The sequence below is a fragment of the Notolepis coatsorum genome (genome assembly GCF_963971535.1).
Source record: "Notolepis coatsorum genome assembly, chromosome: 1".
Classification (NCBI taxonomy): Eukaryota; Metazoa; Chordata; class Actinopteri; order Aulopiformes; family Paralepididae; genus Notolepis; species Notolepis coatsorum.
In genome coordinates this window covers 180,301,161-180,328,439 of record NC_140165.1, presented here as the reverse complement: position 1 = coordinate 180,328,439, position 27,279 = coordinate 180,301,161, and the positions used below count along the sequence as shown (strand labels likewise).

Here is a 27,279-nt window from a genome sequence, read left to right as displayed (position 1 = left end):
ATGTAACAACCATCAAATTCACACAGCACACACATCCACGCACACACTCACTTTAAACAAACAACACACTGCAGCACCCACTCTCCACACTTTAGATCACCTAAACACACTTTATATTTATTGGTAAAGGATTTGCACTACAACTCGTACACCTTACTGTAAATTGTACCTAAATTGTACCTCATCCCATTTCTGCTTTGCACTATATAGTATTGTATATTAGTATATTGCATAGTATATTGTATATTGTATGGTAACTCAGTTACTTCTAGTCTGCATCGAACATTGTACATATGTCTATACTGAACACTGGGACCTCTATTTTTACTTCTTTTTACATGCTACTTTATTTTATTTCATACTTATCTTGTCTAGCACAGTCTCTGGAGCGAAACAGTAAGAAGCATTTTGTATAAAAGTATTCTGTACTTCTGTATGACAACTATTAAAGAAACTAAACTAAACTACCCACAGCACCTGGAGCTGCTAACTGGCTAACGCTATGAGAGTCAACGTTGCCACCCACAGCACCCGGAGCTGCTAACTGGCTAACGCTACGAGAGCCAACGTTGATACCCACAGCACCCGGAGCTGCTAACTGGCTAACGCTATGAGCTAACGTTGCTACCCACAGCACCCGGAGCTGCTAACTGGCTAACGCTATGAGAGCTAACGTTGCTACCCACAGCACCCGGAGCTGCCAACTGGCTAACGTTATGAGAGCCAACGTTGATACCCACAGCACCCGGAGCTGCTAACTGGCTAACGTTATGAGAGCTAGCGTTGCTACCCACAGCACCCGGAGCTGCTAACTGGCTAACGCTATGAGAGCTAACGTTGCTACCCACAGCACCCGGAGCTGCCAACTGGCTAACACCATGAGAGCTAACGTTGCTACCCACAGCACCCGGAGCTAGAGCTGCCGCGATTACCGCATTACCGCGGTATCGCTGTTACATCACGGCCACCGCAGAGTAGGCTGAATACCGCGTCACCGCTGTTTTTTATAATAATAATAATAAATTACCCTCCTCTCGTTGGGCTTGCGGCTCTGCAGATATACCCTACTCCTCTATCGAGATTCCAAGCGACCCTATTGGGTACCAGAAAAGTCACGTGAAACATTGCAGACCACTGATTGGTCAGAAGAGAGACGCGTCACACGTTGTAGCGTCATGCAGTGTGTTACCACCAATCGGCAAGCGCGTATTAGGTTTTTACTTCCTGAATGTCAGCACATCACAACACGGCTAATAACGTTAGCTTTAACTCTCCGCCGGAGTGGACTATCATCGCTCCTCAGGAGTACTAAACGAGACATAATGATTTTACTGTCTGCAACGAATGTTATAATAAAAGCCCTTCGTTCTATACACTTGTCTGATTGAAAACTTTATTAACAGACCGCAGAATGGGACAACTCAGCACGCTCTGAGCAAAGAAAGGAACTGAGATATGAATAGAGTATTGCTTGCCTTGGTCCGGTAAATACGCTGATGTTATTGAACGTATAACTATTAGTGCTGTCAAACGATTAAAATATTTAACTCGATTAATCGCATGATTGTCCATATTTAACTCGCGATTAATCGCAAATTAATCGCATTTTATTTTTATTTTTACCTTAAACAGATCTTTTTCAAGTTCCAAGTTTTAATACTCTTATCAACATGCGAGTCAACAAATGCTTGCTTTGTGCAGCCATTTAACACAAAAGGATGACCCTCATGCATTGCAAATTTGCATCAAATTCAAAACAGAGTGATGCACAAAATAACTTAAAAGAAAATAATAATTTAAAACAATGAATAAAGTGTGCATGAAATAATAGGGGAAAGAAAACGTTAGGAACTTGTTACATTCACACACACAAGGGCTGATTAATCACACACCCCCCTCTCTCCCTCACACACACACTCTCCCAGCTCTTTTTCTCTTTTGCCCCTTCCTCATCTCTCTCACCCCCCTCTCTCTCTATATCTCACACACACACACACACACACACACACACACACACACACACACACACACACACACACACACACACTTCAGAAACAAACATAGTATCAATGAGAGCATCAATAATACACCTGAGTGAAGTCTAGTAAAAAAAAAATTTTTTTTTTTTTTTTTTAGTTAATCTTGAGTTAAAAAAATTAGTGGCATTAATAGAATCGGGAGTTAACGCGATATTAACGCGATATATTTGACAGCCTTAATAACTATATAATGTTAATGCCACAAAACGAATGCCTTTATTATAAAGTAGTAACTTTATAGTAATAATAATAAGAAAGGGTCGGGGGGGTTAGGGGTAACCACCCCTGCCCGCGACACCGAGTGAACTGCGCACGACCAGAGGGGAAACTTCGAATCCGTGTTTCACTTTCAATAACTAATGCGTGCTTGCCGAATCCCAAACAATATTCATGCTGCAAAGTAATCCTCTAAAGATAGACATTTAGACTAGAGGCAGGCTATATGCTATAAAGAGTAGACTACTACTAAAAAAAAAAATGCATTCAAACTTTTTATTTTTATTTTTTGTGTGCGTGCGGTAATAACCGCGCGGTAGGAAATATTTTGCAAATGTGTGCGGTAAGGAAAAAATCAATACCGCGGCAGCTCTACCCGGAGCTGCTAACTGGCTAACGCCATGAGAGCTAACGTTGCTACCCACAGCACCCGGAGCTGCCAACTGGCTAATGCCATGAGAGCTAACGTTGCTACCCACAGCACCCGGAGCTGCTAACTGGCTAACGCCATGAGAGCTAACGTTGCTACCCACAGCACCCGGAGCTGCTAACTGGCTAACGTTATGAGAGCTAACATTGCTACCCACAGCACCCGGAGCTGCCAACTGGCTAACGTTATGAGAGCCAACGTTGATACCCACAGCACCCGGAGCTGCTAACTGGCTAACGTTATGAGAGCTAGCGTTGCTACCCACAGCACCCGGAGCTGCTAACTGGCTAACGCTATGAGAGCTAACGTTGCTACCCACAGCACCCGGAGCTGCTAACTGGCTAACGCCATGAGAGCTAACGTTGCTACCCACAGCACCCGGAGCTGCCAACTGGCTAATGCCATGAGAGCTAACGTTGCTACCCACAGCACCCGGAGCTGCTAACTGGCTAACGCCATGAGAGCTAACGTTGCTACCCACAGCACCCGGAGCTGCTAACTGGCTAACGTTATGAGAGCTAACGTTGCTACCCACAGCACCCGGAGCTGCTAACTGGCTAACGTTATGAGAGCTAATGTTGCTACCCACAGCACCCGGAGCTGCTAACTGGCTAACGTTATGAGAGCCAACGTTGCTACCCACAGCACCCCGGAGCTGCTAACTGGCTAACGTTATGAGAGCCAACGTTGCTACCCACAGCACCCGGAGCTGCTAACTGGCTAACGTTATGAGAGCCAACGTTGCTACCCACAGCACCCGGAGCTGCTAAGGTAAAGTTACTTGATTTCACTTTGAAAACGTTAAAATGACCAGTGACCACCTGTAATTGCACTGTTTACTATTTCATACAGTACTTGGTTTCAATAAATGAACCCAGTACATTTTACTGGGTTCAAACTGACACAAAATGTTGATTTATGCATTATGATCTGTTTGAAAATTAGAAATATAGGCCTCTCTCTTATACATGCCTCCTCCTAATACAAGCCTGGTACCCGCTACAGTTGAAACAAATACAAGCCGGGGTTACTATTAGAGGAATTACGGTATCTTAACGTTTTAAGTTATAGCAACTTAACTTGTGACAAACGTGTCTATATTAAAAATACCATCATAAAACGCGAGTCGGTGTATTGTCATTAAACAACATTAAAACAGATTTAGAATGTCACAAATTTTATGAGCGAACGAATTTCGTTCGAGTGGATTTGTTGCAACCTAATGCCATAAGAAAGTAAAATCATTCAATAGGGAAACTCAAAGAAAATAACAAACAACAATTTTGTCAGCATTTTCCATACAGGCATTTCACGTTTAACACATTCCCGGCCATTGGGCGCTGTCTAATCTCACTCTATACGGCCAGCATTTCAAAACAGACTTGCATTGTGCGCAAGGCTGTTTGTAGAGCTAAATCTATACTTTATAGTATTGCTATCTGTCCATTCTCATTGTCAATTGAGACCATAAACCGTCCCTTCAAAATGGCTTAAAGAAAAAAAAATCATCAATACGTTCTCATTTTATAGCGTCTTGAATATAAGCGTTATATGAGATTTGGTCTAGTATATTTTCAAAATGCACATTGTCGGTATTCATGGTCCACCATGAATGCATGAAAGGGGTGGGGGGTGGGGGACGTCGTTTCTGATTATTGATTACCAATAACGGCATTAGCCTCAGTAGCCACATTCGCTGATTGCCTGGTTGGCTATGATAACAAGGCTTGATCAGCATGTAATTTACGTGAAAAAGATCTTACCGTGGGCCGGTTGGATCCCCAAAAGGATTTCCCAGTTATCGATCGTCATCTGGTAGATCGATATGTCCATTGGCTGATGATATATTCCTTTACTGCATACTGAATTCGGCGTCGCAAAAGGTATTCCAAGCTACAGGCTACACGTATAGATTCCAGCTAACAGTAAACTCCATTCAAAGTAAAAAAATTTAAGAAAGCACCGTTCTGCCACAGGGAACACTGCATTATCGAGACAGCGCCCCTACGAGGATCTGGCCGGTAATGCACTTTTCAGAATTCCAAGAGTGGGGCCGCTCGGTGACATTGAGTAAATGGAATAAAAGCCAGGGCGGCTAAGTGGCGCAGTGGGCAAGGCGCTCGCCACTAGTGCAGGAGATGCTGGGTTCGAGCCCAGCTCTCGGCATTGCTACCAGCTTGGCTGGTCGTTCATACTAACACAATTGGCAGTGTTAGGGGTGGGAAAGCTGGTGGGTGGGTCCTGGTCGTTGTAAACAGCGACTCCTACAGTTCGGTCGGGGCGCCTGCACAGCGAGGAAAGGATCTAAGGGGGGTAGTGTGATCCTTCCACACGTTACACCCTCTCAGTGAGAGTCTGCGCTGCCAGGTGAAAAGAAGCGGTTGATTGGCTACACATGTGTCGGAGGAAGCATGTGATAGCCTCCACTCTCCCAGACCGACCGTAGGGGGTAGGTGCGCAGCGACCAGGAAGGGGATTGGGAATTGGCATAACGACTAACATTGGGATGGGAGAAAAACGGAGGAAAAAGGAGGGGGAAAAAGATCAAAAAATAAAAATAAAAAATGGAATAAAAGCCAAAGCAACCTTGCCCTCTACCGTTGGATCCGAAACACGGACATGTCCGTGGTTGGCCGGGAACCAGTTAACGTTGGGTTTCATTTCAGCCATTGTTATGCTTTATTGTCATTAAACATCCACTTGTAAACAGCTGTCCTTATTTTAACACAATGGGGACGAACAACATGTTTCGATTCCACCCGTTGTGGACAGAAGCACGGATATCTCCGTGGCAAGTTGTTTTGGCTTTTATCCCATTTTAATAACTTATTCAAGGTCGCCGAGCTGCACTGCAGATGTACCCTACTCTTTGAATTCGAGAGAGTGCAATACCGGCCAGATCCTCTTAGGGGCACTATCGTGATAAGAGTGTTCCCTGTGGCAGAAGTTGTCTTTATTTTTTTTGGATCTCTAATGTAGTTTTCTACTCATCAGCTATTTTCTGTTCCACGGAATACCTTTTGGAGCGCGGATTTCACTATGCAATAAGGGGATTTATCATCAGCCAATGGACATATCGATCTACCAGATGGCGATCGATAACAGGGAAATGCTCAGGGGGATCCAACCGGCTCATGGTAAGATCTTTTTCACGTAAAGTACAACCCGATCGGGCATTGTTTTGATAGCCATCCAGGCGATCGGCCTATGTGGCTACTTAGACGAACACGGTTATTGGTAATCAATAATAAGAAACGACGTCCCCCGCCCGTGCCGACCATATGCAGTTTGAGTTTTAACTGTAGCATCTGTATAACTGAAATGCCATTGGATATAACGTTAGTAGCTATTAGCCCTTTATCTAGCCTTCCAGGAAATATACTAGACCAAATGCCGTATAACGCTTATATTCACGGCGCTATAAAATGAGAACGTATTGATGAATTTTTTTTGTCTTTAAGCCATTTTGAAGGGACTGGACAGATAGCAATACTATAAAGTATAGATTTAGCTCTACAAACAGCCCCACGTCTGTTTACATTTGCTGGTCCTCTAGAGATGTATTAGACTCATCCCAGTGGCCCCGAATGTGTTAATGTTGCGCTTTGTTATTGCGTGGCTTGAATCCGCGGCAGTAAGCCAGATAAACGAATTTATTAACGCGCCTTTCAAGATGCGCTATTTGTCAGGACAGGCCGCCACGGCGGTGACGTCATTAAGTTGATGGCTATTGATGGATATAAACAGCGTTTTGACAGTGCTCTGCTGATATGATATTTTTGCCGAGTCGTTGCGCGAGTTGGACGTTTTATTTACTTGATCACTGATTGTGAAACGTGATTCCGGAGTGATACCAAGCGATCTCGATTCATAGACCTATGCAATCTCATTTCTCAAAAAATTAACACTCCAAGAATACCATACATCAGCATAAGATATATAGCCTAGGGCGCCCCAGTGGCGAACCACATAACACGCTGAGTCGCGGCACGGCCGACCCGGGTTCGATTCCCGAACCCGTCGTTATTTGTCGAATGTCTTCCCCCCACTCTGTCTCCCGTTTCACCTCTCTCTCTCTCTCTACTGGACTGCCCAGTAGAATAAAGCGATAAACGCAAAAAAAATTATCTTTAAAGATATATACCGTAATTCCTCTAATAGTGACCCGGGCTTGTATTTGTTTCAACTGTAGCGGGTACCAGGCTTGTATTAGGAGGAGGCCTGTATAAGAGAGAGGCCTATATTTCTAATTTTCAAACGGATCATAATGAATAAATCAACATTTTGTGTCAGTTTGAACCCAGTAAAATGTACTGGGTTCATTTATTGAAACCAAGTACTGTATGAAATAGTAAACAGTGCAATTACAGGTGGTCACTGGTCATTTCAACGTTTTCAAAGTGAAATCAAGTAACTTTACCTTAGCAGCTCCGTGTACAGTAGGTAGCAACGTTAGCTCTCATAACGTTAGCCAGTTAGCAGCTCCGGGTACTGTAGGTAGCAACGTTAGCTCTCATAACGTTAGCCAGTTAGCAGCTCCGGCTACTGTAGGTAGCAACGTTAGCTCTCATAAAGTTAGCCAGTTAGCAGCTCCGGGTACTGTAGGTAGCAACGTTAGCTCTCATAACGTTAGCCAGTTAGCAGCTCCGGGTACTGTAGGTAGCAACGTTAGCTCTCATAACGTTAGCCAGTTAGCAGCTCCGGGTACTGTAGGTAGCAACGTTAGCTCTCATAACGTTTCCACTCGGAAAGTAGTGTTGCCATGCTTGCTCTGTTGTTGTTGTGTTACGTGCTGCGCGCGACCCGTGTTCCATACGGAAGTAAGGAGAGGTTCGCTCACGCGTATATTAGTAACCCGGTTTGTATTAGGAGGTCGGCTTATAATTGCTTAGCTCAACAGCGTACCCGGACATTAATAGAGAGTCGGTTTTTAATTGAATACAGGTCACTATTAGAGGAAATACGGTAGCCTAAAAAGAATCCAACTTTTCAGTTATTCTCAAGGACATAGTCATGCAAAAACTGAAAGAATGAGGCAGTTTGACATCAGGCATATTATTTTGACAGTGACGGTTAGAGCTAGGAGAGAAAGGGGAGGCATTGCTGATTTAAACATGCTTCTCATTTATTTGGTCAAAAAAAGGTTTAACTTTAACACTATAGTCAAGTCAAGTCAAGTCAAGAGTTTTATTTGTCACGGCATACAGATATACAATGAAATGCGGGTGGTCTTGCCCGCAACGATGTGCAATTGGTACAACATATAACATATAATAGAATCCAATACAAAAAAAAATTTGCAATAAAATTGTGCAATAACAGGTAGTAGGTAACAATAAATTTGTGCAATGACGTGTAACAGTTGACAGTTAACAGTAGTAGTAATAGTAGTGCAATACACTGTTACTGTTGCTAATACTAATTTAAAGTGGCCTTTCCTTTTGGCAATAAGTGAGGGTGCGTGCGGCCTGAGTGTGTGCCCGCTCATGCTAAAGTGTTACAGTGGTACTCAATGTTCATTGTTCAGGACTCTGATGGCCTGGGGGAAGAAGCTGAGCCTAAGCCGCTCTGTCCTAGTAGCTGGGGTTCGTAGGCGTCTGCCTGACCTCAGCAGCTGGAACAGGCTGTTATTGGGGTGGTGAGGGTCTTTCATTATCCTGCAGGCTCTGGATTTGCACCTCTTGTTGTATAGAACCTGCAGGGGAGGTAGTGCAATACCCGTGGTACGCTCGGCTGAGCGCACCACTCTCTGTAGGGCCTTCTTGTCTTGTGCCGTGCTGTTTCCATACCAGGCAGTGATGTTTCCGGTCAAGATGCTCTCTACAGCTCCTGAGTAGAAGGACTGGAGTATCTTCCCCGATACTCTGAACTTCCTTAACTGTCTCAGGTGGTAGAGGCGCTGTTTCGCCTTCTTTACTACTGTGTCTATGTGTGTTGACCATGTCAGATCCTCTGAGATGTGGACCCCCAGGTACTTAAAGCTGCTCACCCTGTCCACGGTAGCCCCGTTAATCATCAGTGGTGTGTGTGTCTCCTGCTGTCCTCTCCTATAATCCACGATCAGCTCCTTGGTTTTACCAATGTTCAGGAGCAGGCTGTTGTCCTGGCACCAGCGTTCCAGTACCTCAACCTCCTCCCGGTAGGCCTTCTCGTCGTTGTCCGAGATCAGCCCCACCACCACCGTGTAGTCGGCGAACTTCACTATGGAGTTGGAGCTGAACTTGGCCACACAGTCGTGTGTGTAGAGTGAGTACAGCAGGGGGCTTAGAACACAGCCCTGGGGGGACCCGATGCTCAGGGTGATGGTGTTGGAGGTCTGACCCCCCACCCTGACCGCCTGGGGTCTTTCACTCAGAAAGTCCAGTACCCAGGCGCTCAGGGCGGAGCTCAGACCCAGCTCGATCAGCTTGTCCACCAGTCTGGTGGGGACTATGGTGTTGAACGCTGAGCTGTAGTCAATGAACAACAGTCTTACATAGCCCCCCTTCTGACGGTCAAGGTGGTAGAGGGTGCTGTGCAGTACCTGGGAGACCGCGTCGTCAGTGGACCTGTTTGTCCTGTATGCAAATTGCATAGGGTCCATATCACTGGGGAGGGAGGCACAAATGTGGTCCTTGACCAGCCTCTCAAAACATTTCATGACCACAGAGGTGAGTGCCACCGGTCTGTAGACATTTGGACATGTTGGGGAGGGTTTCTTCGGTACAGGGATGATGGTAGACATCTTGAAGCAGGCAGGGACCACCGACTCCGCCAGGGATTGATTGAATATGGCGGTGAACACAGGGGCTAGCTGGTTGGCACAGGACTTAAGTATGCGTCCTGTTATTCCATCTGGGCCAGCAGCCTTCCTGGTGTTCACCTGCATAAATGCTCTTCTCACACTGTGTACCGTCAATGAGAGAGCGTCCCCGCCCCCCCGCGGATGCCCCCCCCCCCTCCACAACAGCCGGCGCACCAGTGACGTCACTAGCCGTTGGGCTAGCAGTGCCACTGTTTGCACCAAACCGAGCGTAAAAGGTGTTGAGCTTGTCCGCAAGGGAGGCGTCGTCGCTCCCCATTGAGGGGGCGCTGACTTTGTAGTCAGTTATAGCCCTCAGTCCCTGCCATAATCCTCTTGTGTCATTCTGTGCCATTTGTGCCTCCATCTTGTCGGCATACGTCCTCTTAGCAAGTTTGACAGCCTTGCGCAGAGTGTAGACTGTTGTCTTGTACTCTTCCATGTTTCCTGACTCTCTGCCCCGGTTATAAGCAGTGGTGCGAGAGTTCAGGGCTGCTCTGATGGTACTGTCCACCCATGGTTTCTGGTTTGGGAACACCCTCGCCTTCTTTGTGGGGACGATAGTATCAGCCAGTGTTGTTATGAATGACACTACAGCGTCTGTGAAATCGCTGACGTCACTATTACTCCTCCTGAACATTCCCCAGTCGGCGTCATCCAGTGCGTCTTGAAACGTGGCCTCTGATTGGTCGTCCCATTTTTTTACCTCACGTGACACGACGGCGTCACGTGATCTCTGTTTATACGCTGGGACCAAGAAGATGGCGGCGTGATCCGATGTGTTTGTTGCTCCCGCTAATGGTGGAGCCGGTACAGCCTTGTATCCGGCTCTAAACGGGGTGTAACAGTGGTCGAGTGTATTTCCTCCCCTTGTGGAGCAGACGATGTGCTGGAAGAAAGACGGCATGACTTTCTTCAGATTTGCCTGATTGAAATCCCCGGCTATGATCATGGCTGCGTCCGGATGCTTGATCTGGTGCGCGTTCAGATGGTAGTGTAGTTCCCCTAGCGCCCTGCCGACATTCGCCTGGGGATGGATGTACACTGCCGTCATTATCACTGCAGTGAATTCGCGCGGCAGATGGAAGGGGCGACATTGGATCGTGATGTGTTCCATGTCGGGAGAGCATGAACGGGAGAGTATCTTCACTTCCCCGGGGCTAGTCCAGCCGTTGTTGGTCATAAGGCATAGCCCCCCGCCGATGCTCTTCCCGGAGGCTTCTGTACGATCCGCTCTGAAGATGGTGAAGGAGTCGGAGGGAGAGATGCTGTGATCGGGAGTCACTGGTTTCAGCCAGGTCTCGGTGAAACACAGGATATTGCATTCCCTCATCTCTCGCTGGAATCGGACCCGTGCACGTAAATCATCCATCTTACTCTCTAGCGAACGGGCATTCGCTAGGAAGATGGATGGAATAGCCGGACGGTAAGCAGATTTCCTTAATCTTAATCTGATCCCGCTCCTCTTCCCCCTGTGTCTTCTCTTTGTCTTGCGTCCTTCTTTGTCTGCCGGCGCGTTGTCTTTGTCTCGCCTGATCTCCGATGGCCATTCCTGGCATGATAAAGTGTCTCTAAACTCCCCTTTGAGTCCGGAGTTTAGGTCAATAAGTGACTGACGGTCGTATGACGTCCCCGCCAGTGATGCTTCGATAAAAAAAGTAATAAAAACAAACATAATAACTATAAATGTGCACATTCGTTGCTGAGCAAAACCCATGGCGACTGACTCGGGGTCGCGCCAAGTGTAGTCCATAGGGACCAGCCACGAGTTAACTCGTGTTTCGGTGCCATGCGTTGTGGACCAGAGCCACGAGTTAACTTGTGGCAAGTTGTTATTGTTTTATTCCATATTAATAACGCTATTAACGTCCGCGATCGACTTGCAGGACCTACCCACATATTTGATTTTCGAAACATGCAATACCGGCCAGATCCGCTTAGGGGCGCCATCGCTCCACTGCAGTATCATTGAGGGCGATTGAAAAAAATATATTTTTTACTGTCTGTGGGCGTTTCATATGAGCCTCGGTTCCAAACGAACACCCTCCATCTTTGATCCCGTTACCGAATGCAGATTTCAGCTGGAATAATGGGATTTATGATCAACCAATGGACATATCGATCTACCAGATTCCGATGACTACTGACGAAATGCTGCCGGCGATCACATGGGTTGACGGTAGGATACTATTCCCCCAAATTACAGCTGGATTGGACATTGTTTTAAAACGCAACGTGATCGATCAGTGAAAATGGCTGATTGAACGCACACTGTATTGCTAATCAATAATAGTAATCGGCGTCGCCCGCCGCCCCCATTTCATCCATAGATGCTCTGTAATAGTCCGGATGCTATGCAATTTGTTTTATTTCATTCGTATATATACAGCAGAAATGGCGTTTGATATAACGTGACTAGCCTTTAGCCTATTATCTAGCTCCCCAGAAAAAAGACTAGGCGAAAACTGCGATAAACCTTATATTCACGGCGCTATAAAATGACAACCAACCGATGGATTTTTATTTTCTTTAAGCCATTATGAAGGCACGGTTTATGCACTCAAGTGACAATCAGAATGGACAGATAGCAATACTATAAAGTATATATATAGCTGTTAGAAAGTACATCGGTTTGTTGACAACGCTCGGTCCTCTGGCCTATAAATCGGCGCAAGACTCTGGTCGCCAAAGTGTTAATAATGTTTGGCACACAAAGACCGAACTGACTGAAAAATATAGGCAACATTTGTCAAAGTATTAACTTAGTGCAAACAAACAAAATAATTAAACCTTTTCTATTTTTGTGGCCACATTATAGACAAAGGCAACATAAAGTATGCATTATGCTCAACCAGCACTAGACTTTCTTATCAAAAAGGAAAAGTCACTGTTATTTAAAATAAATAAATCATGTGTACTAAATATATATTTACTTTTTAATTGCATGAAACATTATGACGTATTCTCTTATGCCGCTTTTCACTGCATGGTACCTAATCGACTCGACTCGCTTTTGCTTTTTGAGTGTCTTGGTAGCCGTATCTGAAGTGATGTCACACGAGGAAGTAAATAGTCAACAGTAACACTGCGTTGGAAGGAGAAGCCCTGATATAATATAAACCAACAGCCAATAAATGTGAAGTTATCTTTGAACATCTGTTGTCAAGCCTCGTCAATATACCCCCACTTCCCCACAATGGAACTGGTGTCGTGGAGTCACTTCGCTGTGAGCTTTTCCACGGTTAGCTTGCGGCTAACCCTAGTTAGCTCGCCGCTAGCGCTAGTTAGCTTGCGGCTAACGTAACGTTAGCCTAGCTTGCGGCTAACGTTATAACCGAACAATACACACATGCCCCGAACCGTGGAGGTCGTATCGAATGGTGTACGGTTGAATGCGTACCGTTTCACCCCTAATTGTGATTAATCTTTAAACATCTTTAAAACTCACTTCATCTCAAAATGCAGTAGATTTTAATTGTACTCAACATAAGATAATATCGCATAATAATAAACATTCAATTATTAGACCTAAATATATTTGTTTTGTAGCAAGCAGTTTTGTTGTTGCCATTTATCCATTAAAAAAACGTTTTCATTATTGTTTCTGGTTATTACTCTGTTAACAAAGTCGGGCTTTCACACATGTCCAGCTCTTCATGTGAAATTAAACTCCAAATTCCCAAGTTTACACAATAATGTCACTTAATGTAATTCTAGACAACAGGGAAACGTGTATAATTATGGACTCAAGCTATGAGACCATTTTTAAGGGTGATGCATTCGGAATTAAAGGAGTTGTTCAATTTAGCCGTATCGGTGATCTATGAGGTTCTCCGACCTTAACTCATTCAGCGCCAGCTATTAGACGGAGCCCGTCATAGCAAGGCCACGCTTTAAAAGATAGGAGTTTGTCACCTTGTTTGTCGAGCTATAACTATATTTTAGCTATGGATACAATACTATGGCCCATTTGACATCACCTATCTATCGTTCAATATGTGAAAAATTATAAATGTTTCCATCCATACGTTCCTGTGTTATACCGTGGTGAATATAAGTATGGTTTTAGAGCAGTCTGGGGTAATTCCCGAAATTGCTGAGTTATAGCCTTATACATCAATTCTACTATAAACGTTGCCGTTTCTTGCCTGTACACGCTACTATTCCCAAATCACACCTATGTCATAGGTATTATGTTTCATCATGAATGCATGAAAGGGGGGGTCGTTTCTGATTATTTTATTGTCAGTAACGGCATTCGTATTGAACACTAAGCTTATCAGCCTGATCGGTATAAAAGCATTAAATTTGATAGATGGGTGCACCAGATTTAGCAAGAAGCTATAATTTCCATCTATAGTCCTATGTACTGTAACGTTACTAGGGCTGTACCGAATGTCATTTTTTTTACATTCAAAGCTTCTATTGAAGTATTCGAACGAAGCTTTGAATGTCTATTAAAAAAATTAAAAAAGTGATTCATCTGATTAAATTAGTATTTTTCTTTTATTAAATCAACTTTATCAGTTTCGTCAACATAAAAATCCAATAAGGGCACGGTTGGTATGAAAGTGATGGTGATGTCTTATAGTATAATATTAGTGTAGCCTAATCTTTAAATGCAACTGTGAAGAAAACCCCCATTGGTTTAAACAGATTGAATAGACAGAAGGAAATTTTAATTTTTTTTTTAAATAAAGAAAATATATATTTTTTTTGTTAAAAATAGAAAGTTCGAATGTTGATTTAAAATTTGAATGTCAACATTATGATCGAAGCTTGGAAGCATTCGGTACAGCCCTAAACGTTACATGGCTATTTAATCACAATAGTGTCAGTGATTAGCCTTGTGCTCTAGCTGTATCTATTGTGATCATTAGTGACCATCGTTAGAGAGTTGGTGTGTTTCCTGACATGGCTTTTGGAGAGTGATCTTCGCACGTGTTTTGCGAGTCCAGTCCCCACGGTATGTTGACAGAATTTGCAAAACACCTTATTGTCGGTCATATAAAAATCATTAGGATACTGCTCTGCTCTGAATTTAGGGCTTAGTGTGGAATTTCTTCCAACGTTAACACCGAAGCAGCTAGACGCTTGGACATTGCTGCGTGTTGTGTGTAACACGCTGTAGCGTCCCCGGTCATGTTTGCTTTGCACCAAACGTTCAATGTTCTCCCGAACACGGAATTTCAGTCCAGATTAGGGCAAATTCTGCAATATTCCACGTTTACAGTTGATTGTATTTTTATTGGTAAATTCCGCGATTCCGTCCACGATTCCGTGAACGCGGATTTCATATGGCTCTACCTATGGTAACACCAAGGTCCCTGGATGAATAATGAATACAAATATTGAATAAAAGAAATAACGATGAAAACCCGACTATACTCTGGTCTGGTGCTGAACGGTTGGCGAGTTAACCCGACTTTACTCGGGTCTGGCGTCCATTGAGTTAAGGGGTAAATTGAGTTCATAGCTGATAATATTGGCATAATACTGAATACGTTGTAGCTTATACAACAGAGGTATGTCCAAGTTATTGATTATATAGGTTAGTAGTTGATTTGTCTTCAGACATTCACTCAGACCTAAAACCTTTATCTGCACTGTTTTAGAATATTGCTGCCGTCAGCGAAAACCTTGAGGTTTGAGAAGGTTCAACTTCAGGAATTTTGAAAAACAAGCTCATATTTAGACTATGTGTTTTTCTGCTTTGGTTTTGGAATCTGTGTCACCATAGAAAACCATGACAACTTGAAATTCATGGAAAAGATGGAAATCGTCAAGATTTGAAATTGTTCCTGTCTGTTGTGAAGGGCCAGATTAAACTGAGAATATCCCTTTATTGTTTGATATACTTTGTATATTATTTATATATATACACGGAATATCCCTTTACCTGCGTTCAGACCAGAGTAATATTCGCTCTCCTATTGGACAGCGCCCCCAGGCGCCAACGCGCAAGCCCCCAACGGCAAGTTCAAAGACAACTGCAGGCATGTCAGAACATGCCCGGAGTCAGCGTAGTAATACGAGACAAGGACTGAGGTTGGGACTAGATATTCACTTAAGTATATATGCTGGCGCAGGTGTGCCCAGCAGTAGTTCATTCAGTTCGTCTAAGTAGCTGTTCATCAAGTTCGGTAAAACAGTGAAGTGAGCAACCTTGCGTCTAAACAGAGCATTGAGAACCGCGTGCGAATAGAATGGTAAAAGTGTCAGAGTTTAATGAAGTAACGTTGAGTTCGACTTAATCTAATGTGAAGTAAATAGTCAATCATTTATTGTATATCGTGCGGCCACAGTTCTTCCGTGTGTAGCATTACCCAGCGGTTCGTCGTGTCTTTAGCTAGTGTACTTAGCCAGGGTGTGTGGCCTAAATACGTCGCCCACACCCGAGGAGTCCTAGGCGGAGAACCGTTGGACATGTACACAGGAGAATCGGCGTCGGCGATTGCAGAACCATTCCTGGTTGGATTATATTGATTTGGGACGTGACCACCGGAGAAGAGCATCGTTGATTTCCACTATCGTTTGGGATTCAACCTCGTGAGGATTACAACTCGGGCCTGCCTCGTGGACGGGGCTGGCTAGCTGTCATCAATGCTGTCGGGCATTTGGATTACAATTATTGCTTTTGCTGCTGATCAAGGGAGTTTACAAGGACCGACTCCTGTACCTGGAGTCTCTTTATTCCTCATTGAATCAGACGGAGTACCCGAACATTCCTCTACCCTCCAGGCCTTACACCCCGGAGGGAACCCATTGTCTCCAGTCGGTACCAGTGTTGCCCTATATAATTGCTACTATACAACAGGTGGCGTCAACTTAGACCCATCGTAGGATTCCTGCTATTCTTAGTGACTTATGCTCTTGACTGACTTTACGTATATTCTTCGCCTTACAAGCGCGACCCTAATTCTCATTCTGTAACCTAACGTTGCCTAATAATAATAAATTACCCTCAAATACTATTTCTGTGTCAATGCCGTGTTCTTGTGGGTGTTCACCATCTATATTTGATGTACTGTCTGGCCAGTAATTAAAGTACATAACTAGCAGTGGTTTAATCTATCACAATCTTTAATACAGTCAAGGTTTTGTAACCCCTCAGTTACACTGTCCATGTGTTGGCAAAATGATGTGAAAGACCAAATCATGTTTGGGTTGCAATTGGTCAAACTGCTGTCAGAGCCGGTGACAATACATTGGCCTGAACCCTCCCTTTATTCTAGAACTGCAATTTTCAAATTACATTCCCTCAAATACTTTTCTGTCATGTTTTGTGAGAAATGTATGTTAATATGAGCTTGTTATCAATTGAGTCAACATGATTATGTATCGGATATCTCATATGATATGATCCCATTGAAAGACTATAAATGATCATAATGAATTATCGCACAGCCCTATTTATGCTCTCTCCTATCCTTTTGGCTTTTACCACATCACATAACAAAGATGAAAGTACTTGGGTCAGATCCTGGATGTAAAAGCATTTCCACGGCAACACGCTTCTGTTCCCATGTTATTCATTCAGCCTGAGTGCAAGGCTGGCATCAGCACTACCACACACAGCCACTCCCTCTTCATAGCTCTCTCTCCTCTCATTTCCTCTATTCTCCTCTCCCCTCCTCTTTCTCTCTCTAATCTTACCATCCCTCTCTAATGATCTCTCCAGCATTCACTCTCTTTTCTCTCCTCTCTTTTCTCAGTTTACGCCCTGGGCTACAGCAGTCCCCCCCCCCCCCCCTCTCTTTCTCTTTCTTTACCTCTCACATCGATCTCCATGCCTACTTTCAATATATAATATAACCTCCACTATGCTGTGTGTGTGATGTTCTCTTGGGCTGTTTCTGCAGGCAACTGCTGAACCCCCTCCTTGTAGAAATATTTGTTCTGTAGTTTTAATTCAAGATCAAATCAGAGACCCTTTCCCTGTCCTATTTTCTTCCTCCCTAAATTGTTAAATGTCAAACTGATGGAGCTGCACTTAAGCACTCAGCCTACTCTCTTATTCTGCTCTTTCTCCATATATCCCTCATTGGACGTCCACCTCTGACATTCCAGGGAGACGGGCTGTGTTTTGCTTGCAGTCACAATCTAGTCCTCTCCTCCTCCACTCTTTCTCTGCCCCCCTATTAGTATGCAGGGTGTAATTATCATGGTGCTCTGGCACACTGTGGCCAAACATCTCTCTCTCGCTCTCTCTCGCTCTCTCTCTCTCGCGCTCTCTCTCTCCTTTTTCTCCCGCTCCCTCTCTCTCTCCTTTTTCTCCCCATCCCTCTGTTCTCTCTCTCTCTCTGCTTGTTCTCTCTCTTTCTCTCTCTCTTTGTCTTTCTCTCTCGTCCTCTGGTCTATTCTGCCTTCTGCAAACGTGGCACATCTCTGTCACTGCTACAATCTACCTCGACAGCCAGCTCTCAACCTTGGCAGTGTGGATGTCAGCAGAGCAACAGGGATGTTCAGGATATTCAGACGGGGTCCTCACTTTTGCAGGGACTTCAGCGATCAGCTGACAAAAATTGATACATAATAAGAGGCGGCATAGAGTGAGAGGTTGAGGTTCTCCTTCAATATGTTGTTTTGAGACCAATGAGAAGATGTGTTCATAGCAAAAATCATCCCATATTCTCGGCACATGGAAGCCTGGATAGTCTATATAAAGATGACAACTTGCAATATTTGTTCGTTTTTGTCCAATACATTTCACTTCACCAATAGTCAGGGTAAGTGCCTCCCACCAATCTGCGTGTGCAGTCAGGGACCTCATGTGGTCACAGGCATAATATACAAACAACTCCTCTTTAGCCCCCTCCTCCCCGTGTTGGCCATCTAGCATCTAAGCCTAATGCTAACCTGGCTTTTGCAGGAAAAGATTTCAACCATTTTGGGTCAGGGGTGTGGAGGTGTAAGCTGCTGCCCAAGCAATCATATCCACTCTAGTGTCTCATGCATGTGTTGCCTCCAACGGTTTACCACAGAACACCTTGTAACACCAGTGTAGACTGTTGCCATGGTTTTAATTGACTCAAAGGTTTACATCATCCTTGTTTACATCGCCCTAATTGCCGATCAAGTTTCATTGTCCCAGCCTGTGAAACTGATTCAAGAGCCATTGTAAAATATCCAAAATGCACACATGTGAATCTGAAATCTTTTTAGATGCAATTAGGGGTGTAAAGGTACACGTATCCGTACCGAACTGTTTCAGTGTGTACCGTACCATACCGAACGGCTGTGTACTGAACGAATACAACGGTATGTTAACCACTAACGACCACCCACGGGGGCTGTTTTTTTAATCTAATATAATTATAATAATTTTTTTCTTTACAAGTCGATTATTCATTTCAATATAGAATATTCATTGACAGCCCTACAAGTACAATTAGTTACTGCACACTACATCACCCCTGAGTGGAACATGGAAAGCTAAACTTTCCCCCACTGTACCGAAAACCCGTACCGAACACAGTGACTTCAAAACCGAGGTACGTACCGTACCGTTACACCCCTAGATGCAATGCACCTCATTGACGTACAATGTCACTCGCATGAAGAGGACCTTGTTCTGTTTTTGCTGTTTTTCTGCATCTGCCCTTATTTGGCGTCACGAGGACGTCTTGTACTGACCGTACAGATCATAACAGCCTCCAGTTGATTTCCAAGTTTCAGGATGACAGTCGTCCTTACAAATTGTTGCAGGGCATACTGTTGGACACAAAACAAGTGAGGATCATTTTATTCTCTCCTCTTAGAGGTTTATAGAAGCTAAACCTCTATAAATCCATAGATTTATATGAGCTAGGCTAGCGCCCCATCGATTATTTTTATGAGCTAGCGGTCCATAGATTTGTATGAGCTAGCAGTCCATGGTCACACAAGTGTGTTTGCTGCCCCTTACTACACTAATTTTAGCACAAGATCACAATCCTATCCTTTTTCCCCTCCTCCCTTCATCCTTTCATACTATCTGGGTAAAGGAGAAAAGCCATGCTGTGTAGGAGGAAGGGGATGAGGGGGATATTAACATGTCTAGAAAGAGCTTGGCAGGGTGGTCAGTACTACCACAGCACCACAGTGGTCTACCGGCGGATTTAGAGAGGCTTCACTAAGCCAAGCTCAAGGAGAGGAGGGGTCAGACTTGGCAGCAGGGAACCCCCCTCCAAATTGGGCAGAAGGATTGGGGAGGCGCGGGGATGGTGATGGGCTGTCTCCTGTCACCGTCTACCCAAATACCCCCACCGAGGGAGGGACCAGGGACTGCTCATCCCTGCACGGCCAGCCGTCTGTCTACTGAACACACTAACCCTTACAGCCATACTACCCATGTTTATCATGCCGAGACTCTCAAATCCAATTGTAAGTTTGACTCCTAGCACAAAATGTACTGTTCTCCTGGCCTATTTCACTGTCAGTTTGACTCCTAGCACACGATCCATTATCATCCTGGCCTATTTCACTGTCCGCTTGACTCCTTGCACAAGATAGTCCTGAGTCCTGGCCTATTTCACTACCAGCATCCCTTTTACTGCACTACAGCGATTAGGGAAGAACAACACATCACAGAGGCTGTAATCTGATTGTACGAGGTCTTGGAGTGTACTGAATATATTCATGTCTAGCTCAGACGTGTAGGCTGTGGTTCAGTAGGTGATGTTAGTCCTTTTTTTTAACCATCAATGGCCGTGTCCCACTGCTAGGACAATAATACCATTATCTGCATGCTTTGGCTGTCTGGGTACTCAGAAGGTGTTGGGGTGACAGGGTATCACTGGACCACAGATGATGGGACATGTGGGTGCTCTGCTGGGGGTTGGGGTGGGATTTCGAGCGGAACAGCTGAAAAACGGTGTGCGTGTGCACTAGGGCTGTCTAAGGATTTGGATGGTCGACTATGACAAAAAAAAAGTATAATATATATATATATATACCGGTATATATATATATAATAATTTTTTTTTCTTTTTTTTTATCATTCCATTTAGGCTATGTGGGGGGTGCTTAATGTCTGAAGGAGTCGACTGAAGGCTTCTTGTCCTCTGCAAAAGCATGCAATTGGTCCACTGATGGATACATCTTGATATTTAAAGTTATTATATTTGTCTAGTCTAGTGTGTTCATTAGATGGGTGAAATCCTCTTTCAGTGCCTCTGTGCCTGTTTTCGTAGGCAGTTAGCCTCTGGTATGCGTGCCATTAGCGTTAGCCACGCTTCTAGGCCTCTTTTCTTTTGGAAAGAATGATAAAAAAATAAATAAAATAACAATAAATGTGTATTCGACTAAGAGGTTCGACTACGGCTCCTTTCGACCGATTAGTCGACTAATCGACTAATAGGGGTCAGCCCTACTATATACAGGGCTCTACGCTAACCTTTTCCCCAGGGAGCACATGTGCTCCTAAATAAAAGAAAAATTAGGAGCACAATGAAATTTTTTCAAGTAACGGAGTTTATTAACAAACTATTTATTACATGCATATTATACTGTGCGTGCGTGTGAATACTAAGGGTCAACATCTGTGCAATAGCACATATCACCAAAATCACACATTGGCCCATGCCTACTACTAGACACAAAGGATATCGGTTGTCAAGCTGCTTTTGTATGTTGTACTGTTGTCACAATACCAACATTTGATACAGATAAGAAAGGTAATGGAATATATTATTAGATGACAGAACATGGAAAATTCTTTATACAATTATTTAATTCATTATAATTTAAACGCTATTGAATAATAGTTAATCTATAGTAATTAATACAATTATTCTGTTACAGCTACTGAGCTATATACTATAGCTACTGTCCATCAATATCTTCCTTTTGAATGAAATGGGTTCAGGAGAGAGATGGAGAGAGGGAGAGAGAGAGCGAGACACACGCGCGCACACACACACACACACACACACACACACACACACACACACACACACACACACACACACACACACACACACACACACACACACACACACACAGAGAGAGACAGATTCTCAGCCCCTCCTTCCCTCACTATGCCTCTGAGCGTCCCCAGTGATTAGCGTTAGCAGTAGTTAGCGTTAGCAGGTTAGCTTAGTTGGAGTACTCCGTTAGCAGATAACATTACAGTAGTTATTGTTTTTTAGCACGACGTGGGTATATCTGGCGAGGATGCAAAGCATGTTAGTCAATTGGAACTGCTGCGGAGTTTTCGTTGCACATAGAAGCAGCGTGACTCGAGATGAGTTGTTACAGAGCTGATCCACGCTGCTCCGTCTCTATTATGAAATGACAATTGCGCAGTTGTTGACACGCCCACTACACAAGACTATTACTTGCACACTGTGCTCCTAAATGATTTTTCCGGTTCGCACAAATCTATTTTTAGAGGCAAATGCAAGTGAAATGCTCGCACTGTATAGCCCTGATATAATACTCTAATATGCTCATATGGCTCCCAATTTTTTTACACGCCAGAGTGGCTGGGTAGCCTCTGTAATTTACCAGCCAAAGAGGAAATCTACACGCCATTGGCGTTTGGCGGGTGCTTATTTTGTTCCCTGATTATCGATATGAACCGAACGTTGCTAGCTGCCGGAGCCATAGTTATTATGGCTGCGCTTCTGCGGAGATGAGACTTGCCACAGGATTTTCAAAATAAGAGTATCGATATGAACCGAATGCCTATCGCACCAGTGCTACTGAACGCACTGTACAGCCCTGCATTGTCCCGTGGGATTATGGTGCCCCGCGGCAAAATTAATTAGTCTCCCCCTCTATCTCTCTGTCTCTCTCTGTCTGCCAGTGCAGACTGTGAGTGACTGTCACTCAAAGCGATTTGCGAGTATGGGCGGAGCCCAGCCCACAACGGCTTGAAATCTTGAAGTGGAAAAATGCTGCTTTAGAGTACTTGATTAGAAATGCAAAACAATTAATCTTTTTGAAAAAAACCTTACAGATGTGTTCCATAGACTCAAAGGAATTGTGTAAAATTGCCCAAATAGGAAACATTAATATTGTGGATACTACTAGCTAATGGAATGGTATTTATACACATTTTCATATTCTGATTTCCAGTTTGTCTAGATAGATGAGTGGATGGAATATTGTAAGTATTATATTATTACCATGGACATGGACTATCTCACACATCTATCAACAGTAAACATGATCAGTATTCTGACTAATATCATGTCCACAATGGGGCAAAAATGTGTATATATATGTTTGTTTGTATTCTCATTTCTATCGATATTGTTGCAAATTGTGCTTTAGGTCAGTTTTTTACTTCATTCCTGACCCCGCTCACATTTTCTGGAATAACAAACAAACACAGAGGAGCATACCGGGAGGAGGTTTATGAACTGGCACGCTGGTGCCGGGATAACAGCCTACTCCTGAACATTGGTAAAACCAAGGAGCTGATCGTGGATTTTAGGAGAATACAGCATGGGACACACACGCCACTGTGGATAAATGAGGCTATCGTGGACAGGGTGAGCACTTTTTCAAGTACCTGGGAGTCCACATCACAGAGGACCTGACATGGACAACACACATATTCTGTGGTAAAAAATGCAAAACTGCGCCTCTATCACCTAAGACAGTTAAGGAAGTTCAGAGTATCGGGGAAGATGCTCCACTCCTTCTATTCCGGGGCTGTAGAGAGCATTCTGACTGGAAACATCACTTCCTGGTTTGGAAACGGCACAGAACAGGAAGGCCCTCCAGAGAGTGGTGCACTCAGCAGAGCGTACTACGGGTAATCGGGTATTGCACTACCACCCCTGCAGGACTTGTATAACAGGAGGTGCAAATCCAGAGCCTGCACAATAATGAAAGACCCCCACCACCCCAACAACAGCCTGTTCAAGCTGCTTCGGTCAGGCAAGCGCCTACGTACACACGCAACAAGAACGGAGAGACTACGGCTCAGCTTCTTCCCCCAGGCCATCAGAACACTGAACACTGGGCGGTCGGGTGGCGTAGCGGAGATTGCGCTTGTCACCAATGCAAGAGGCTTCGGTCTCGACTCCCGTTGTCAGCATTGCCTGCGGCTTGGGCCGATCGTCATACTAACTCGTTTGGCTGAGTTAGCGAGAGGGAAGTCGTGGGTGGTAATCTGGCGTTGTGGACAGCGACACCTACAGGTCAGGTCTGGGCGCCTGCTCAGCGAAAGGCAGGAAGTGGTGAAGGCAGCGTGACCTCCCACACGTTACACTTCACCAATGAGTCCTCGCTGCCGGGTGAAAAGAGAGCCGCTAACTGTCTCTGCATGTGTCGGAGGAAGCATGTGGGTTCCCTTGTACCGACCAGTAGGCGGAACATGCGCACAATGACCAGGTAGGGGAGGGGGGGAATTGGCATAACGACTAAATTGGGATGGGGAGAAAAGCATAGAAAATCAGGCGGAGAAAAATAGGATAAAAAAAAAAAAAAAAACTGAACTCTCCACACACAAGTACACGTACACAACATACATGCTGCAATCACTTTAAACAATCGCTTTAAAGGGGTCATGTCTTGCTATTCCTTTCACTATTTGGGCAACTTTACACAATTCCTGTGAGTCTATCTAACACATCTGTAAAGTTTTTTTCAAATAAATTCATTGTTTTGTATTTCTAATCAAGTACTCTAAAGCAGCATTTTTCCACTTCAAGATTTCAAGCTGTTTTGGGCTGGACTCCGCCCATAAGCGCTTTGAGTGACAGTCACCCACAGTCTGCATTGAGAGAGATTGAGGGGGATACTAATTAATTTCGCTGTGGGGGGGGGGCATAATCCCACGGGACAATGTATTGGTAACTTGTTTAAAATTACAATATATACCCCTGTGAATATTATTGCACGGATTGGAATACGGGCGCGTGCAATGATATTTTGACAGTGATATGCAAGTTCTCCAGACTGTGGGGGAGAAGCTCCTGCCCCGTGAGTGTGTGTGTAAATGCTCCTGTCCCTCTCTATCTCTATCTCTATCTCTCTCTCTCTCTCTCGCTCGTTCTCTGCTGTCTCTGTCGGCACCCGCGCACGCAACCCGTTTGAGGAAGTGTCAGTATCTCCACTCGCTCTGTTGTTGAGCGAATTGTTGATTGTGGGTGGTGACTACAACCAGTGCCTTACTCACGTCAGCAAAACAGTCAAATTAGAATGGCTTAGTTCAGTGAGGGAGGATCTCATGAACTCGAGACTAGACTGATGAGCCAACATGAGAATTAGAGACACCGACCCCATTGATACAAACCCCCATTGCTAGAAAACAATGCTAAACACTGGAAAAGGCTATTTATAAGACAGGGGACCTTTAAACAAAATGTCACTTTAACTAAATGGAAAGGTCACTTTAAAGGAATGAGGAATATAAAGGTCACTTTAAGGAAAGAACCGATGTGGTTCTTGTATAGTTTAGATATAGTAAGTATAGCATAATGACAGAGTTAAAACTGTATATTGTATAGTAGTGTACACAGGACCCAGTGCCTTCTCAGGAATTTAGCATGTCTATTTTAATCATGCCACATCTTATGTCTTCTTATTACCTGTTTTTTTTACGTCTTTTTTATTATTAGTATTATTGCACAATCGATGCGGGCATGACCACCCGCATTTCACTGTATGCCCTGGTATGTATCTGACAAATAAACCACTTGAATCTTGAACCTTGATACAGAACGAAACTCTATGCAACACAATACATATCAGAACTGGCATGTGATAGAAATAGAAAAAGCGCACCTCATCTCACTGCGTACAGCAATACAAATTTCTTGACTTTTCAAGCAAACACAAAGAGCATTATCTGCATCGTGTTTTTCTGTTTGTGCACCATTGGAGGAGGACCCAATATTTAGCCTTCAGTTGTACGTTATGTTTTTATTTACTTTTAAAACCTCGTCAGTCATCCGTTTTCATTCGACCCAAGGCGTGGTATTATTCGTTTGCATCCAATTTTACTTTTATCAATTGGATTATTGCTAATTCATCATACCGACTCTGAAATTAAATCTGTGGAAATTATTTTGCACAACATAATTGAAAGCCATGGTAGAAAGAGATCCTGAGGTGAGGGATATTTTCTGTTGTGCGTGCGTGGTTATTTTGTATAGACAAATGTTTTATTGAATTTACAGAAACCATACTATATTGTGATATGTCATTATTGAGATATGAAATGTCCCATATTGTGATGTAATATTTAGTCTAATATGTCCACAACACCCAGCAGTGTCCCAACAAGATTCAGTGTTTATATGCCACAGTGTTCTAGGATATGAGCTTGTCCTGGCTATTATAAAGGGGATATGGAGTTAACCTATGCCATCTCAAAGACACAATATGTCAATATCATGAATCATATTCAAATATGAATATGCATTACAACACAGTAGTGTTGTAGTGTCTTTTACAAGTTGTTAAATTCTGGTGTCGTCGTTATCCGCCTCCCTCACCTCTCCTGGCCATCTCTGCGTTGCATCTTGTTTGTTTCATTGAGGCAATCATTCCGTGGAATTCTTTCCTTCCACTCGCTTACTGGCTGAGACACCCTTATCTCTCCCGGTGCATTTTGAACAAACGTACGTTGAGTCGTCCATTTTGTATAAAAAATGATAGTTTATTTACATAAACAAACAGAATAAAAAATGCATTGAAAGTCTTTAAAAGGTTTAAGAAAAGAAACTAGGAAAATATCTATATCCGTCTCATTCTCTCTCTCTCATTCTCTCTCTGTCTCTCTGTCTCTCTGTCTCTGTGTCTGTCTGGCCTCACCCCTCCCCTGTTCCTCCCACTGGGGGGGACCGGTCTCTCTGTCTCTGTGTCTCTGTCTGCTCCTGTAGCAAGAAAACAATTGGGTGAAATGAGCGACCCAGAACTCATTTTCTGTACGTTATCTTAAGGAATGTAGCCTTGAAAACCCTGTCTAACTCCCCTCGTCACTCTCTGTATTTCCACTTTCACCCAAAGAAAAAGGCCCACACCCTCATCAAAAGTTGTGACGTTGCCAGTCCTGTCACCTGGCAACTATAACATATCGCTGGTCACCTAGCGACTGGCTTTGACCCATATCGAACGGTTCTAGCCTTGAGTAGGAGATGCATCTTAGCTGAGATGGCGTTCTTCCCTCCCCCCATCACCCCCAACTCATGGGCAGACTCTTATCTGTTTCCCAACAAACCACACAGCTCTATTTGAAAAACTAACCAGTTTAGGAAAGGCCACGAATAAAGATATTTACATACGCAATTCAGTTTTTGTAATCACAACGAAATCCAGCCATATCTTTCAAAGGTAATAATAAATACAACTTCAGTTATATTCACCAAAGAGGGAATGTGTAGGAAGTGTGTAGCCACTTGGGAGCAGCAACATCTTCAGTCACATTTGCATGGAATTCAATCATCTCATTATTGTGTCAATAAACACTGTGGTGTGTGTTGGCATGCTGTGTCTCATCGGTGTGTGTTGCCATGTGTCCTCAGGTGTGGGACTACGAGACGGGAGACTTTGAGCGCACACTGAAGGGCCACACGGACTCTGTGCAGGACATTTCCTTCGACCAGACCGGCAAGCTGCTAGCATCCTGCTCCGCCGACATGACTATCAAGCTGTGGGACTTCCAGGGCTTCGAGTGCATCAGGACCATGCACGGTGAGGAGATGCACCCATACTGCTATCAGATATCGGAGGCCACACGTGGCCCTCTCGAGACGGCTCACGCTGTTTGCACCCGCCCGCGGGTAACAAAGGGATTGAGAATTTCTCATGAACACAATGCGCCACACATCATGAGCATCTTATACCTCTCACTGCCACACATCATGAGCATC

At 44.1% G+C, this 27,279-nt stretch overlaps 1 protein-coding gene across 1 annotated transcript in view; it reads left to right on the top strand.

Moving 5' to 3' along the window:
- LOC311241883 (lissencephaly-1 homolog A-like) overlaps positions 1 to 27,279 on the top strand; it is a 233,183-nt gene that overhangs the window by 176,722 nt on the left and 29,182 nt on the right. The window contains exon 6 of the mRNA XM_084330823.1: positions 26,932 to 27,100. Coding sequence (XP_084186949.1) covers positions 26,932 to 27,100 — 169 coding nt within the window. The remainder of the gene's footprint in view (positions 1 to 26,931; positions 27,101 to 27,279) is intronic.